Source organism: Talaromyces stipitatus, genomic scaffold (genome assembly GCF_000003125.1).
Source record: "Talaromyces stipitatus ATCC 10500 scf_1105507295511 genomic scaffold, whole genome shotgun sequence".
Taxonomy (NCBI): domain Eukaryota; kingdom Fungi; phylum Ascomycota; class Eurotiomycetes; order Eurotiales; family Trichocomaceae; genus Talaromyces; species Talaromyces stipitatus.
Window position 1 is genome coordinate 2440035 of NW_002990119.1, and position 13747 is coordinate 2453781.

The window sequence follows — 13747 nt, forward strand, 5'->3', positions numbered from 1 at the left end:
CCATTCTTATCTTGTTCAATCAGTTTAATAGCGTGATTAGTGCCAGGTCGGTGCTCTGGCAATCTATCTGCTTCAACAGGATCAAATATATTGGCATAATCTTGTAAATAATCAGGTAAGGTAGTTTGGGGGTCCGTTTTCACTTTTGGAGCAAGTACCTTGTCAATATTAGCCATACTGGCGGCAAAAATCTTAATTCTAGTTTTAGGTCGTCTTCTCTGGCATCGTGACGGCGTTTTATGAGGCGATTTGCATCTTTTACATAAAGTGCACCGCTCGCTTTGACATGGCGCCTTGTAGATTTTTGATTCTTGCGTTTTGCAGTCTCACGAACCTTGGCAAAGCTCTCACGGTGTAGATCGCCCAATTCGGCTAAAGTGAGGCTTCCTTGATTCACCGTTTTTATACGTTTTGAAAGGCCCAGGCTTGCTCCGTCCAAAATATCCTTTATACTGTCAATCAACTTCTCAATCTTATTGATATAACGACGTAGTTTTATGACGGTTGACGGTGGAGAGATTGATTTTGTAGTTGGTGAGCTGGGAATAGTGTCATCCGCCTCGCCATAAATTTTTAGTGTATCCCCCTCAGCAAGCATTGCTTCAAATTCTTCTTCTGGTGAAGACATTTTATCGAGTATAAGCTGAGGATTCAATGGCCAAATGCCTCGCTCTCTCCAACCGTTGCGAATCGTCCTCGTTGTAAAAGTTTTTATCCGAATATCGCGTAATTCTTCAAAAAAGTCGTTTTTGTCAAAATCGAAGCCACCTAAGCGCGCAACTTTGTTCACAACCCTCCCATGAACGTGTTTATATTGCTGAAACGGCACCCCATCGAGCGGTTGTAAAAAATGCGTGGAATGAGGAGGAAAACTGAACGGTTGAATGTGCCAGATGTGACAGTATTCAACGAACTGCATAGTAAGGTGAGTTGTATAATTATCCATAAGAAGTAACCGCCATTCTAGTAATCCCCATTCTGGCTTTGAATAGTGTTGAAAAATGGAAGCCATTCAAAAGCGATCTCATCCGTTATAAATCCATTTTCAGCAGGTGCAACAAGCCATTCGTCATCTTACAAATGCCGATACCATTCCTCCAAATGAACCTTGCCTTTTGGAATCAACAAAGGTGGTATAATCTTTCCTTCGGCGCTTACACCCTCAACGACAGTAATTGATTCTCGGGAGGACAGGCTAGAGACTCTTTTTGACGTTTTTGGGAACGCTGTTACTACCGCTTCATCTTTTCCTTGTCCGACAATGAATTCGGTCTCGTCGAACTTCCAAAGATTCCGAGGTTGAATTTTGAGATGTTTTATCATGAATTTGAGGTCAATAAACCATTGCTCAACCTCGCCGTAATGCTCTGAAGCGGTACGTTCCTTTTCTTGAGGCTTTTGAACAATTCTCACGTATTTTTCTGGCAAGCGACCGACAAAATCGTATACCCATATTTTTCCAGCCCGGGGGGGCTCTCCCGGACCAGTGAAATCTTTGGCAAGCAAATAATTCGCACTTTCCTCAATTTGCTGGTTCGTTGGAGGCGTACCCATGTGATCTAGATACTCAAGCCATAGAAAAAGCGCTTTTTCTTGATCCAAAGACAATAGGCGGTTGGTTGGTGGGCGTGTTGAGCGAGAGGGTAGGCCATGCCACCGTCGGGACAGTTTTTTACGAGACACCCCATATTCACGCGCCAATTTGCTAAAATTCGGTTTTTTTTCGTGTTCGCGCGCGCTAAGGGCTTTTGCAATCAATGCCTCCTCTTCTTTGTATAACTTAGGGGTCATTTTGGCTGTGTTTTTGATGTTTGTAAATGGCGGGTTGAGATTTTGAAGATTTTGGCCCTTGAGCCCCGGCCGACTCCCAACCGCAGGGTGGGGGAGGCGACGCGACGGGTATGGCTGTGTTTCCATATGATGTCGAAAATGTCTCAAAACCGCGAATCGCATTTCGTCAGGCTACGCCCGTACCCAATCGCATCTACAGAGTTTGCGAGGAGAACTTCAGCTTAGGTAGAAGTACGGAATGTAATGATCAGCTTCACAGACCGCTGCATCGATATGGAAAATTCAAAGGTATGGAAATCAGTGTCCTAGAGAAGATCCTGGACTTTCCGCCTGGACGCTTCTGTGGATGTCAATTTAATAATCCGGCTTATCAATCTGCCAGGTCTATTAAAACTTGTGAAGGACGTTTGGTTGCTTTTCTCAATGTATTGGAGCATCATCTTCAGAAGTTCATATTGCTGAATCCTCTTCTTCCGGGCCACTATCGTACCGTGAAATTATACCTGGTCGATCCTCACTACCGTATATGTTCTACGCGCAATGTGCCACCATAATAACACTCTTAGTGGGCACAGGAAGTCATGAGGCAGTTCTTCCAGAAGGACACCACGTTACCGCAAGAGATTGTTAATGAAATCATGAAGGGAATAACTAATTGGCCTATGGGTATAGAAGAAGCGAAAAAGCATCAACTGGAACTGATGAAGGAGCATCACTGGCATGATATAGTGAGGGCCTATGTATACATACAATTTTTTGTTGGTGGAGCAAGCTTATACTGTGACAGCTAGGATGCAGGATACGTGACGGAGCCCTAGGCCCTAGCAACGACTTGGAGGACTTAGAAGATCTAGGAGATAATAATCTAGCAGATGATCTAAATCTTCAGGAATTCTTTAAGGCAGCGGGCAGTGACCTAAAAACACTATATAAAGTCCTAGCAAACTAATAGAGTAATGAGCTCAGTGGTTTCGAACAATCTATAGACAGGATGAAGAAAGCCTATGGGAAGAAGATTAAGACAATAGATAACGCTCTATCCTTCTTAATTGACGAGCGTAATGAGCTACACTCGGCTCTAGAATGTATAACCATTTGTTACATATCCCTCGCGAATGTGTTTACACATTCTGGAACGTGCACCATAGGTGCGTATATACGTGCCTTACCCCCGGCACCCTGTTTGGTAGGAAGCAAGCAGAATATTTGAAATAGAGGAGATATCTCGGAAACAACAATAACAATAATACAAATCTAGCCAGAGCCCGTCACCATAGACGGCTTTGTACTGAGGACCGAGAACCTGTATGCCTGCCTGCAATTGTGTATATTCAACTGTTCGAGATGTATATATACTATGCTATATTCCGAAACAGCAACATCTCCAGCATCTAGACACAGAGACGATTGGAGGAAATAATCCCCGAGGCCATATCCCGTGCTTTGATAAAGGAGTGAAGGTTCACCACTACAATATCTATGTACATGTATATATCCTTGGGATTATACAAGCATCACCTACCTAGATATAAGGTCCATCACAGCCAGACTGGACCTTCTAGAGGTAGATGCTTAGGTACTGAACTACGAATTACATTGCTAAAAGTTTGAGAGGACCTCGCTTTATTTCGAAATTATATACAATATATCAAGTCGGATTCTAAGAGCTGACGCGCTCTGAAAGTACTAGTGATCGCAACAAGCATATGATTAAGCGTTGTTAACTTCAGTGACATCCCCTAGGAAAACAATGCCTGTCTTGGGACGATCCAAGAACTTCTCCTCATCTGCCGCAATCGTAGCTGCGATGTCCGGCTGGCTCGTCTTGGCCACGTAGGCCTGAACAGCCTCTTGACTCGCAAAGGTCAACTCGGTGTAAGCATCGAAATCGAAGTCAGACTGTTGGCCCAAGAAAAGTTTGGCTGGTGTCGTGGGGTTTCGCGCAGTCGTTTCAGTTGCGTCGGCATCGCTACCTTTCTCCTCGCGGGCAATGTAGCTGCGGCGGTGCGAGATAGGGAAAACGTCGCTAGCCAGACGCTTGAGGAGGTGACCATGCTGCTCACTATAGCTCTTGAACTCTTCAAGTGTAAGGCCGGATTTCCGGTAGGTGAAAACAACAACTCGGATAAGAGTCATCTTGGAATTGAGTGTAGGTACGGTAATGTTGAAGGTGAGGAAACTGGCGATACTGTAGATACAGCTAATTTAATATTCGAGATATTTGGAATGTTTGGAATGTTTAGGATGTTGGAGATATTCACAACAGAATATTTTTGAGTCTTGTCGACGGTGGCATGCTCCATATTTATATTTATTTTCATGAATGACAGACATATCCCCCTAGGCTCAGATCGGCCAGACTTCGCTGTATCCAACTCTTCGGATCGTATAGGGTCCGAAGTGTACACTCTGAAAATAGCTTCCAACGGCGACGATACCTCGTTCAGTGATGTTGGTTAGAGCCATCCAATGGTTATGAAAATACCGCTACAGATAGATAACGTTTATTGAGGATTTGGAATCAAAGCGTTCAAATTCATCCAATGGTCGTAAGTTATCCCGACAGCCAGGCAGGCCAGGTAGAATGTTCGGCAACTCCAGTTCACCCGTTCATTAGCCATAGATGAGTCTATTGTACGTAGAATGTACCATTATTATGTTTCAATACAATAAATATACAACATCCTAACCCTGATCTACCCATACTCTCCGACGTTCTCCTCAGGACTAACCCTCCTAACCGTAAGTTACGCTATACACTGTATTATATTACATCATGTTACGCCTAAGCCCACGTATATGCGGGAGGCGGGAGAACTGAATCGGATGTTCCTACATCTACCGAACAAACCCTACCACCAAGCTCCGAAGTACCGAAGTACCGAAGTACCGAATTGCGTGCGACGAAACACCAGGAATGTCAAGATGGTTAGAGACTAGAATCATAGTAATCAATCTTAGTTCATATTCAGGTATATCAAGACGCCATCTAATACTATTAAATCGAATTGCAGGGAAATTCCGCCTATGAAACTAAATTTAATTAATCAACTCGTCGTTTCCCAAAAAGGACGCCATCGGGTCTACTGCAGCCAGTCGATTGCGCTTGTAACTTTTTTAAGTCCTCCTCGTCAACACCCTGCTGGAGCGCATGGAGGTCCTGCTTCCTTTTGTCGATATCGACCGTTGTAACGCTTCATTCGCTTGTTCGACGCGCTCCTCATCAGGTTTTGTATTCTCCTCCTCCTGGTTCGAGAATCATGGGAGAAGTCTGAACACGGTAGAGAGCATATCCCCAGCTTTAAAACAACTACAACAACAGATGAATAGTACGCTAAAACGCTAATAAATAAAATATGTACATACGTACCTAGGCACTGGGGGGAATAGAACATAGAAATGTACTAATATTAGAAGATATATATAATGAAGGGCGAGCTAGGTCATTTCAGATGCCAATACCGTCAGCTGGATGTACGGATATCCATGTTCCATACACAAGGCTCTAACTGCGCCAGGCTGAGTACGGGATTGTGTGACCATAAGCCTAGTGGTAGAGCACTTTTCAATTATTTGTGCCATCTTGTTGGAGATGCCATTGTTAAGCCCATTCCTAATTCCGAGCCTCGTACGTCCTCGTCTTATCGCGGTTCAAAAGGCCCTATTTCCTCCGATGACTTTGTCGACTCCGTTTCTACTTCTAGGTGGTTACCTCACTAGGGTTTCAGAATTCATCACCTAACTAGACAATGGCTAATTCCAGTCATCGAAAACTGATCGTTGGCATTGATTTGGCACGACCTATACTGGCGTTGCCTGGGTTGAATCGAGACGTGTACATGGTTTGATTCTAAGTGAGCTCGATCCTATCCTAATGTTCTATCTTAGAGCCAGACAATATTCACGTCATCGATATATGGCCTTCACGGTTGGGGTCAAACGAGGGTGAGAGCAGCGTCAAGGTGCCCACGCAGCTACGGTACACACCTCAAGGAATAGAATGGGGTTTCCAGATCCCCCATTCTGTGGAGCGCAATTACTGGTTTAAATTGTGAGTAGTCCTTTAACAGGGAGTGCTTCATGATCCCAGTAAGGCAATGGAAGTTTGTGGGCTGATATTGTCTTTTTCCGCATAACTCCGTCTCAGAGGATTGGAGGAAAACAAAGAATCCGTTAATTGGCAAAAAAGCGCAGAAGAACTGACAACAGGTTTTTTGAATGAGATTTATAAACACATAATCTATACCCTAGAACAAAAGATTGGGGCAGTAGTTCTTCGAGCTGTTCCTATCGAGTTCTGTCTAACAGTGCCTGCTATTTGGTCCGAGGCGGCTAAAGAGAAGACGCTAAAAGCTTGTCAAAAAGCTGGTTTAAAGTCCTCGGAGATAATGTTGATATCAGAACCAATACGTATCAGAATTTCCTAAGGGGTAGTTGCGAGGCTCGTTGGCTAATTCATATGGCTTGGCACCAACAGGAAGCTGCTGCGATATCCGTACCCCATGAACTCGATTTTACTACCCTCAAAACTGGAGATTGGTTTGTGGTCTGCGATGCTGGTGGAGGAACAGTAGACTTGATTTCGTACAAGATCAAGTCCCTTAAACCTATAGTTCAGGTTGAAGAAGTGACTTCTGGAACCGGTGGTCTCTGTGGCTCAGTCTTCTTAACACGCCGATTTAACGATTTTATAACTCGAATGCTAAGCGGAGAAGTCGGGTGGGACGAAGAAGTGCTTTCAGAAACTTCAGATCGGTTCGATACAGTGGTGAGTACCCATGACTACATGTATGCTATCCGAAATGATAACCAGAGGTCAAATCATGATTGGGTGAAGATCAAGCAACAATATTTTCCTATGAAAGATGGAGACGAGGGATATCCAGTACCAGTGCCCGGCCTTCCCGATAACAAGGGACTAGGTATACGACGTTCCAAGTTTATGATAAGAAAAGAGGATATGCGTAATATCTTTGACCCTGTTATCGAAAAGATTATCTGGTTCGTACAAGACCAGATACGTCTGTCTCGGGGTGAAGCAAAAACTGTCCTCCTCGTTGGGGGCTTCGGTCAGAATCTCTATTTAAAGCAACGACTGCGTGAATCGCTACCCACTGTTCAGGTGTTGCAGCCACCAAATGCCTGGATAGCTATTGTTTGTGGAGCCGTCATGATGGGCTTAAGCCGCGCAAATTCTTCACTTCACAATGTCAAGGTCGTATCACGAAGAGCACGAAAACATTATGGTATTACGCTGAATTTGGAATTCGATCCACGAAAACACGACGAGATTAAAAAGCAAGAACCCTCCACAACTCTAGCATATCACTTTGCTAACTGTGCACTACCAGATATTGGTGTCCATTCCATAAACGCTATCAGGTCGAAGTATTGCAATGGTTCGTTCGCAAAGGCGATGCTATCCAAGAAAACAAGGCGAAGAATATTAAATTCCACGAAAGATTTCCGGTTAACCAAGGCAAACCTAAATTCTACGATCTGACTGTTCTGGCTGATTCTGAGAGCTCAGTTACGCCAATTCATATTTGCGATAATGTCAAAACTCTCACAACTTTGAAGATTGACCTCAGTCCTTTATCTGAGTCTCAATGGAAGAAAACCATCAAAAAGGGTGCGGATGGAGTCTATTATTACGTCCTCGTTGGGAACATCGAAGCCACATTTTTTTCTGCTTTGACGACGTATAAGCGGGGGGCTTATATGCTACAGTGACCGCAGAATATGCATGATGCTATGCGGCTTGTAGAAGAAGACAATAGCACTAGGCTGGTTAGTCAGTAACAATGCTACGGCAGATTCTGATCAAATCATGGGCATTTTCGAGAATGGATATCTATTCGAGAGTAATATCTAGATAAAACGTTATGCAGAAATGATCTATGCCTAGGTGAATGTGAGTACTTGAAAGTCATTGTAATCAATCATTAGTTAACTAGTCAATACGCAGGCATTTATGTAATAGCAAATATAGAGCGGTTACCTACTTGGAAATAAGTAATACAAGATACGCACATTATTTCATGGATTTGAATTGTTTGGATTTCTCGATCGGATAAAGGATTCGAACGTGTAAAACAAATTCGTATATTCAATATCGCCTAGAAAGCTAGGAAAGCCTAGGTAGATGTAATAGACGGCTCTGTATACAACCGTTCAAGCTTCGGAGCGGGATACCCAACGTATACTTATCCGACAGACGAAGCAAGCATATACGGCCTCTCAGGAGCGATTCGGGTTAGCGAGGTGTTACATGTACATAATCGAATCATTGGAGCAAGTTTGGTGGCCACACTTAAAACGAACGGTTACAAACCTCTGGATTATGTGCACGGCTCCACAGCTCCAAGCACTGACAACATTGCCAGTAACTCAGTATTCCAACAACATTATCATCATCATCAGCATCATCAGTTTGTTGATTGGGTATAGAATTCTTTGAGAGCAGCTCTACAGTCTTGTTCAGACGAGTGGTGCATTTCTGCGAGCTACTGAGCAAGACTATTCAACTTTCTGTGGCTAAACACCAGCTGTGGTTCTCACAAATGATTGTTGAGAGAAAGTAGTCGATCAATGCGGAACTTGATGCCAAAGATCAGGACCTATGTGTAGATCATGCTCAGATTAAGTATTTGACGTGAAGGGAAGCAGCTATCCATGGATCCTAGGTGAATGTCGGTATCTTCCTCGCTCGGATCTTTTGAATATTCGCCTTGTCGCTGAGATTAAACCTCGTCGTCACACATTGCTCTTGACAAAACGCCGATTCAACATAACGAGGGACCAGAGAAGATGAACTCCGCAAACAGCCTTTGTTCTGTTATCAAACATGATATGAGATGGGGGCATTTGTATTTTATCCATAAAGATTGCCAATGTGTTGGGAAATCATTAGCTTGCAAAGCCTTGTCTTCAACTGCATGCGTGATTGGTAACCAAAGAGCTTACGCCACTACAGCTCAGCCTTGTCAATGGAAATTATATCCTATCTCTACGTAAACTACATCCAAGGCCGACGGGCATAGTAAGAGAAGTGGTGAAATTCTCGACTTACTGCCATGTCCACTAATTAGGCAATAAATAGGTTAAGTTGACTATGATGATGATTTATTACGCCCGGAGGGACTAAACCTATAGGGCACTAGCGCTAGATATATACAATTCGTGTGTTTCCGACCTATCCTCCTATAAGCCCCTGCTTTTCCTGCTTCCACGTATTTATCTTGGTATCTGAGGTTAAGGTCTCCTTGACATATGGTTCCCCGTCTTGAGTACAAAAGAATTGATAGACCGGCTTAAAGGCTGTCTTCTTCAAGTGTGCAGCGTCTAAGTTGACTATCATGTTAACTTAACTAACGTAATTCACCACCGAAGCGGCACCACTACCGAGCCGGCATTTTTTCCCGAGCGCGTACACGATATTGATTTTATATTATTCAACACGTCAATATGCCACCAATTCGCAATAAAAACCGGAAAAATTTAGATGAGCAAGAGAGACGAATCTTATTAGCAATTTCCGATTTACAGAATGGCCGAATTCAACGTGTAGCTCAAGCTGCAAGGATTTACGAGATCCCCCGGACAACTTTACAAGATAGACTCAATGGTATTCAACAAAGATCTCTCGTACGCGCCAACAGCCATAAATTGACTCAATATGAAGAGGAATCGCTTGTCAAATGGGTGCTTGATTTAGATCGACGTGGATTACCCCCCCGGCATTCTCTTGTACGAGAAATGGCTAATTATATACTTTCACAACATGGCAAACCACAAGTTGGAAAAAATTGGATAACTAAACTGATTAAACGCCGTCCAGAGATCGATTCCAAATTCGCAAGGAAATACAACTACGAACGTGCTAAATGCGAAGATCCAAAGATAATACAAGAACATTTTGATCGCGTACAAGCTGCTATATCTGAGTACGGCATCTTACCGGAAGATATATTCAACTTTGATGAGACTGGCTTTGCTATGGGACTCTGTGCAACTGCAAAGGTTATTACTGGAAGCGATCGATATGCTCAGCCGAAGCTTTTACAGCCTGGAAATCGAGAATGGGTGACTGCAATTGAGGCAACAAATTCAACTGGATGGGCTGTGCCTTCGTACGTGATTTTCAAAGCAAAGAAAAACGTACGAGAAGGCTGGTTTGATGATCTTCCAGATGATTGGCGAATCAATATTAGCGATAATGGCTGGACTACAGATCAGATAGGATTAGAATGGCTTAAAACCCATTTTATTCCCTATATTAATGGTCGTACGGTTGGAAAATATCGAATGTTGATTCTTGATGGCCATGGAAGCCATTTGACACCAGAATTTGACCATATATGTACTGAGAATAATATTATTCCAGTCTGTATGCCACCTCATTCTTCGCATCTCTTACAGCCTCTTGATGTTGGCTGTTTTGCTGTTTTAAAGCGACATTATGGGCAGCTTGTTGAGCAACGAATGAGGCTTGGTTTCAATCATATTGATAAAATGGACTTCTTAACAGCATTTCCACAGGCTCGTACAGTGGCATATAAAGCTCAAACTATTCGGAATAGCTTCGCAGCCACTGGATTAGTGCCTTTCAATCCAGATCGAGTTATACAACAGCTTAATATTCGATTGAAGACACCAACCCCCCCTCCAAGTCGATCAAGCAATACGGCATCATCCTGCTTACAAACACCTCAAAATATACGCCAATTTATACGCCAGTCGACTACAATCAATAAACGTATAAATGAGCGTACAGAAAGCAACCAAAATCAAGAAATCAATCAGGCAGTTGTACGGTTGTCAAAAGCCTACGAAATGATAGCGAATGATGTTTTACTCGTACGGAAAGAGAACTACGATTTACGAGCTGCACATGAGAAAGAGAAGCAAAAGCGCCAAAAATCTAAAAAGCAAATATCTATTGAGCAAGGGGTTACTAAAGAAGAAGTGCAAGCGCTCGTACAAGGTCAGGTTGAGGCATCCCATGCTGTTACTACTACTCCGGCTGAGCCGGAGCTCCCAGCTTCTCAAGCAGTCGTACGCCGCCAATATCGCTGCAGTGGTTGTAACGTTATGGGGCATAGAATTAACCAATGCCCTAGTCGTATTAGTAGTTAGATTTTTGTATATAATTTGTATGTGGCTTTGAAAATTGGGATTTGAAATCAATATCGCGTACGCGCTCGGGAAAAAATGCCGGCTCGGTAGTGGTGCCGCTTCGGTGGTGAATTACGTTAGGGTTTGGTCAATTGGCTTAGTAAGCGGATTACTGCAACATTTGTTACTTAGGGTTATTATTAACCCTAAGAATCTCCAAACAAACAATGCAAATCATCTCCAACTTCATCAAGCTAAGCTCCCCACCAGCAAAGAACTCATCCCCGCATAAAAATAATCACTCCAATCTCACCTCGTCAGAACTGATTGATTCTTACTCTGATCTCAATTGCACACATAAAACAGCAAAAATGATCGACCCAGCGATTTTCGAGAATTTACAAACCAAAATCGACGAAGAGACCGTCGTCCGTGATGTAAGCTACCCTGATGAATAACGTCATTGGGGGAATTGAGAGCTCACTTCAACATGAATATAGGAATTGCACGAAATTGTTCAGAGCCTTGCTCGAAAGGGTATTATATTCCCATTTATGTGTAATAATTTCAATCTGATGCAGTTTTACACAGGGCGAACGACACAAGCGATACTCTCCAGAGCTCATTCAACTCCTTCCAAAGACCGTACGTCAGTCTCCTTTCCCCTTTTCTATAGTCTGACTCTCACACTTGTTACGGAATAGTAAAATCCGTCCTCGACGACGCCGCAACCCAAATTCTAGCTCAAAAAGAAGACGTCTCTCGCCTCGCTGAAATCGCAAACAAGCATCCCTTCTACAAATATAACGGTGTTTGGTCGCGCGAATTACAGAATTTGGTACTATTCCTATTCCTCTCTGTTTCAATGGCCATGGGTTGATCTTTGTTGGAAGGTATACTATATCGAACTCTGTGCCTGGCTCGGCGGATTAATTGAATACAAAAACTCATCTTCCAAATCGTCATTCTTGACAATTGAAGAAGTTGGGAATTTCCTCGATGGTTCGCCTTCCTCACTTTCCTTTACTCGGTCCATACTAATTCTACATGTTTCGTGGAACAGTACCAGTAAACCTCAAAGACGAAGACAAATTCCACCTCACAATCGAAGAATATCTCCTCGCCTTAATCTCTATGGTCGAAGAATTATCCCGTTTGGCCGTGAACTCTGTGACGCTAGGCGATTATCATCGTCCGCTCGAAATCAATAATTTCATCAAAGATTTGTTTGCAGGATTCCAGTTGTTGAATCTGAAGAATGATATTCTCAGGAAGAGGAGTGATGGAATTAAGTATTCTGTGAGTTTTCCACCAACTTTTAAGTTTCAGCTCTTGCTGATAAGGTATAGGTCAAAAAAGTGGAGGATGTGGTTTACGATCTTTCATTGAGGAACTTGATTCCCAAGGCATGAGCCTCAGGATCCTAGCATATGGTTTGGTAAATGGATAAAAAGGTTACTGGGTGGCTAAGACTATTCATTCATATTAATGGTAACATCAATCTCAAAGACATAGCGTACTGCAATCTGGTATCAAGAAAGGGACACAACGTAACAGTGGAGGGCAAACCAACAGGAATCAATAAATCAAGCTTCCTTGGCTTCAGTCTCAGCTTGCGCAGGAGCAGCAGCGGTTTCCGTTGCCGTTGGAGCAGGAGCAGGAATATCACCACTCTTCTGCGCATTCTCGATCTCTTTCACAATCGTCGCCTCCAAGCTCTCCGGCTTCGTAATACTCCTCCATCTTCCAACAACCTCCCCCTTGGAATTAATCAACGCCTTTTCAAAGTTCCACAATACCCTCTTGACACCGAACAGTCCTGGTTTCTGAGCCTTGATCCATTCAAAAACCGGCTCGGCTTTACTTCCATTCACATCAATCTTGCCCAACACGGGGAACGTCACGCCGTAATTAACCTGGCAAAAGCTCTGAATATCGTCGTTGCTTCCAGGGTCCTGGTTTCCGAATTGGTTGCAGGGGAAACCCAAAATGGTGAATGCGCCGGGATGTTTGGCTTCAATCGATTTGTATAATTTTTCGAGACCGGCGAATTGAGGGGTGAAGCCGCATTTAGAGGCTGTGTTGACGACGAGGACGACTTTGCCTTTGAAGTTGGTGAGGGGGTAGGGATTCCCCTTTTCTGTGATTGTCAGTCCTTTGCTTTTTGATTTGTAGCAGTTTGGAATAAAACGTACTGTCTGGGGGAGAAAAGTCGTAGAAAGTCGTTGCAGAGGCCATTGTGCTGTGATTGAGTCTGATTGCGCTATATAAATGAGGGGCCGTCAACAGCTATGCATCGTCAGTATGTTCTCTCCGTTGAAGAATAGATCAGACGAACCGACAACCTAGGATAATGGTATCGTAAGAATGAAATTTTGACGGATTATCCGAAACAATCGTAGACAGAAGATGGAAGAATCAGATGGGGTGGTTCAGATTAAGTAGCAGAAGGTGTAGCACGATGCACGGAGTCCCCTACGTAATTGGCCCGACCTCAAACTTCAACGGTCATCCAACGACAGCCAATCAGCAGTCTTAGTAATCCAGAAGCTTTGTCATCGGGTCAGCGGATTTCCGGCCCCGAAAAAGGTATTTGTCATTATACGCCTTCACGATCAAAATACTAACTATACGAAGTATTCTATATTTTGATAAGAGGCCCAGTTGCTGTTCACTACGCTCTACTAGTATGGACGAGCCTCCAAATCGGGTATTTCGCGTGACAAATCAGAGTACTTTACTGTGGGCTTGGCAAGGGCTGAGATGCCTCGGCAGTTGGTGACTAAGGCAGATGATACTTGAAAGATTCTAATAGCAAAGCTATTCGACGAACTACTAC

General features: G+C 43.5%; 6 protein-coding genes across 6 annotated transcripts, besides 5 other annotated features; 3 read left to right on the forward strand and 3 right to left on the reverse strand.

Annotated features, from left to right (window-relative positions):
- Window positions 1-119: part of a mobile genetic element that runs on past the window's edge.
- Window positions 120-139: 20 nt separating this feature from the next.
- On the reverse strand, window positions 140-1791 carry TSTA_106090 (uncharacterized protein; the record flags this gene model as incomplete). The annotated part of the gene is made up of 2 exons (XM_002486593.1): window positions 140-872; window positions 1079-1791. The coding sequence occupies 2 exons, from the start codon at window positions 1789-1791 to the stop codon at window positions 140-142; spliced, it is 1446 nt and encodes a 481-aa protein (XP_002486638.1).
- Window positions 242-1003: a mobile genetic element.
- Window positions 1006-1782: a mobile genetic element.
- Window positions 1792-3501: 1710 nt separating the features above from the next.
- Window positions 3502-4087, reverse strand: TSTA_106100 (uncharacterized protein; the record flags this gene model as incomplete). Its single annotated transcript, XM_002486594.1, has 2 exons — window positions 3502-3979; window positions 4053-4087. 2 exons carry the CDS (start codon window positions 4085-4087, stop codon window positions 3502-3504), a joined length of 513 nt encoding a protein of 170 aa, XP_002486639.1.
- A 1130-nt stretch (window positions 4088-5217) lies between these two features.
- On the forward strand, window positions 5218-7524 carry TSTA_106110 (Hsp70 family chaperone, putative; the record flags this gene model as incomplete). Its single annotated transcript, XM_002486595.1, has 6 exons — window positions 5218-5419; window positions 5680-5842; window positions 5939-6201; window positions 6273-6559; window positions 6629-7089; window positions 7143-7524. The coding sequence occupies 6 exons, from the start codon at window positions 5218-5220 to the stop codon at window positions 7522-7524; spliced, it is 1758 nt and encodes a 585-aa protein (XP_002486640.1).
- A 672-nt stretch (window positions 7525-8196) lies between these two features.
- Window positions 8197-8222: a microsatellite.
- A 1036-nt stretch (window positions 8223-9258) lies between these two features.
- On the forward strand, window positions 9259-10929 carry TSTA_106120 (pogo transposable element, putative; the record flags this gene model as incomplete). Its single annotated transcript, XM_002486596.1, has 2 exons — window positions 9259-10153; window positions 10178-10929. The coding sequence occupies 2 exons, from the start codon at window positions 9259-9261 to the stop codon at window positions 10927-10929; spliced, it is 1647 nt and encodes a 548-aa protein (XP_002486641.1).
- Window positions 9304-10794: a mobile genetic element.
- A 263-nt stretch (window positions 10930-11192) lies between the features above and the next one.
- On the forward strand, window positions 11193-13048 carry TSTA_106130 (recombination hotspot-binding protein (Translin), putative). Its single transcript, XM_002486597.1, has 7 exons — window positions 11193-11345; window positions 11409-11445; window positions 11500-11553; window positions 11613-11746; window positions 11802-11910; window positions 11972-12207; window positions 12258-13048. Exons 1-7 carry the CDS (start codon window positions 11280-11282, stop codon window positions 12318-12320), a joined length of 699 nt encoding a protein of 232 aa, XP_002486642.1. The 5' UTR covers window positions 11193-11279; the 3' UTR covers window positions 12321-13048.
- TSTA_106140 (glutathione peroxidase Hyr1, putative) lies at window positions 12348-13539 on the reverse strand. The gene is made up of 3 exons (XM_002486598.1): window positions 13247-13539; window positions 13104-13197; window positions 12348-13048 (listed from the first exon to the last, which is right to left on the reverse strand). The coding sequence occupies exons 2-3, from the start codon at window positions 13144-13146 to the stop codon at window positions 12495-12497; spliced, it is 597 nt and encodes a 198-aa protein (XP_002486643.1). The 5' UTR covers window positions 13147-13197; window positions 13247-13539; the 3' UTR covers window positions 12348-12494.
- Window positions 13540-13747: the final 208 nt, after the last annotated feature.

What these genes read in the sequence shown, in the direction of transcription:
- TSTA_106130 (XM_002486597.1), top strand. Translation starts at nt 11,280, where the DNA reads ATGATCGACCCAGCGATTTTCGAGAATTTACAAACCAAAATCGACGAA. An exon ending in CGCGCGAATTACAGAATTTG is followed by an intron (nt 11,747 to 11,801) that starts GTACTATTCCTA and finishes CTTTGTTGGAAG; the next exon opens with GTATACTATATCGAACTCTG. An exon ending in AGTTGGGAATTTCCTCGATG is followed by an intron (nt 11,911 to 11,971) that starts GTTCGCCTTCCT and finishes TTCGTGGAACAG; the next exon opens with TACCAGTAAACCTCAAAGAC.
- TSTA_106140 (XM_002486598.1), bottom strand. Translation starts at nt 13,146, where the DNA reads ATGGCCTCTGCAACGACTTTCTACGACTTTTCTCCCCCAGACA. An exon ending in CGACTTTTCTCCCCCAGACA is followed by an intron (nt 13,049 to 13,103) that starts GTACGTTTTATT and finishes TGACAATCACAG; the next exon opens with AAAAGGGGAATCCCTACCCC.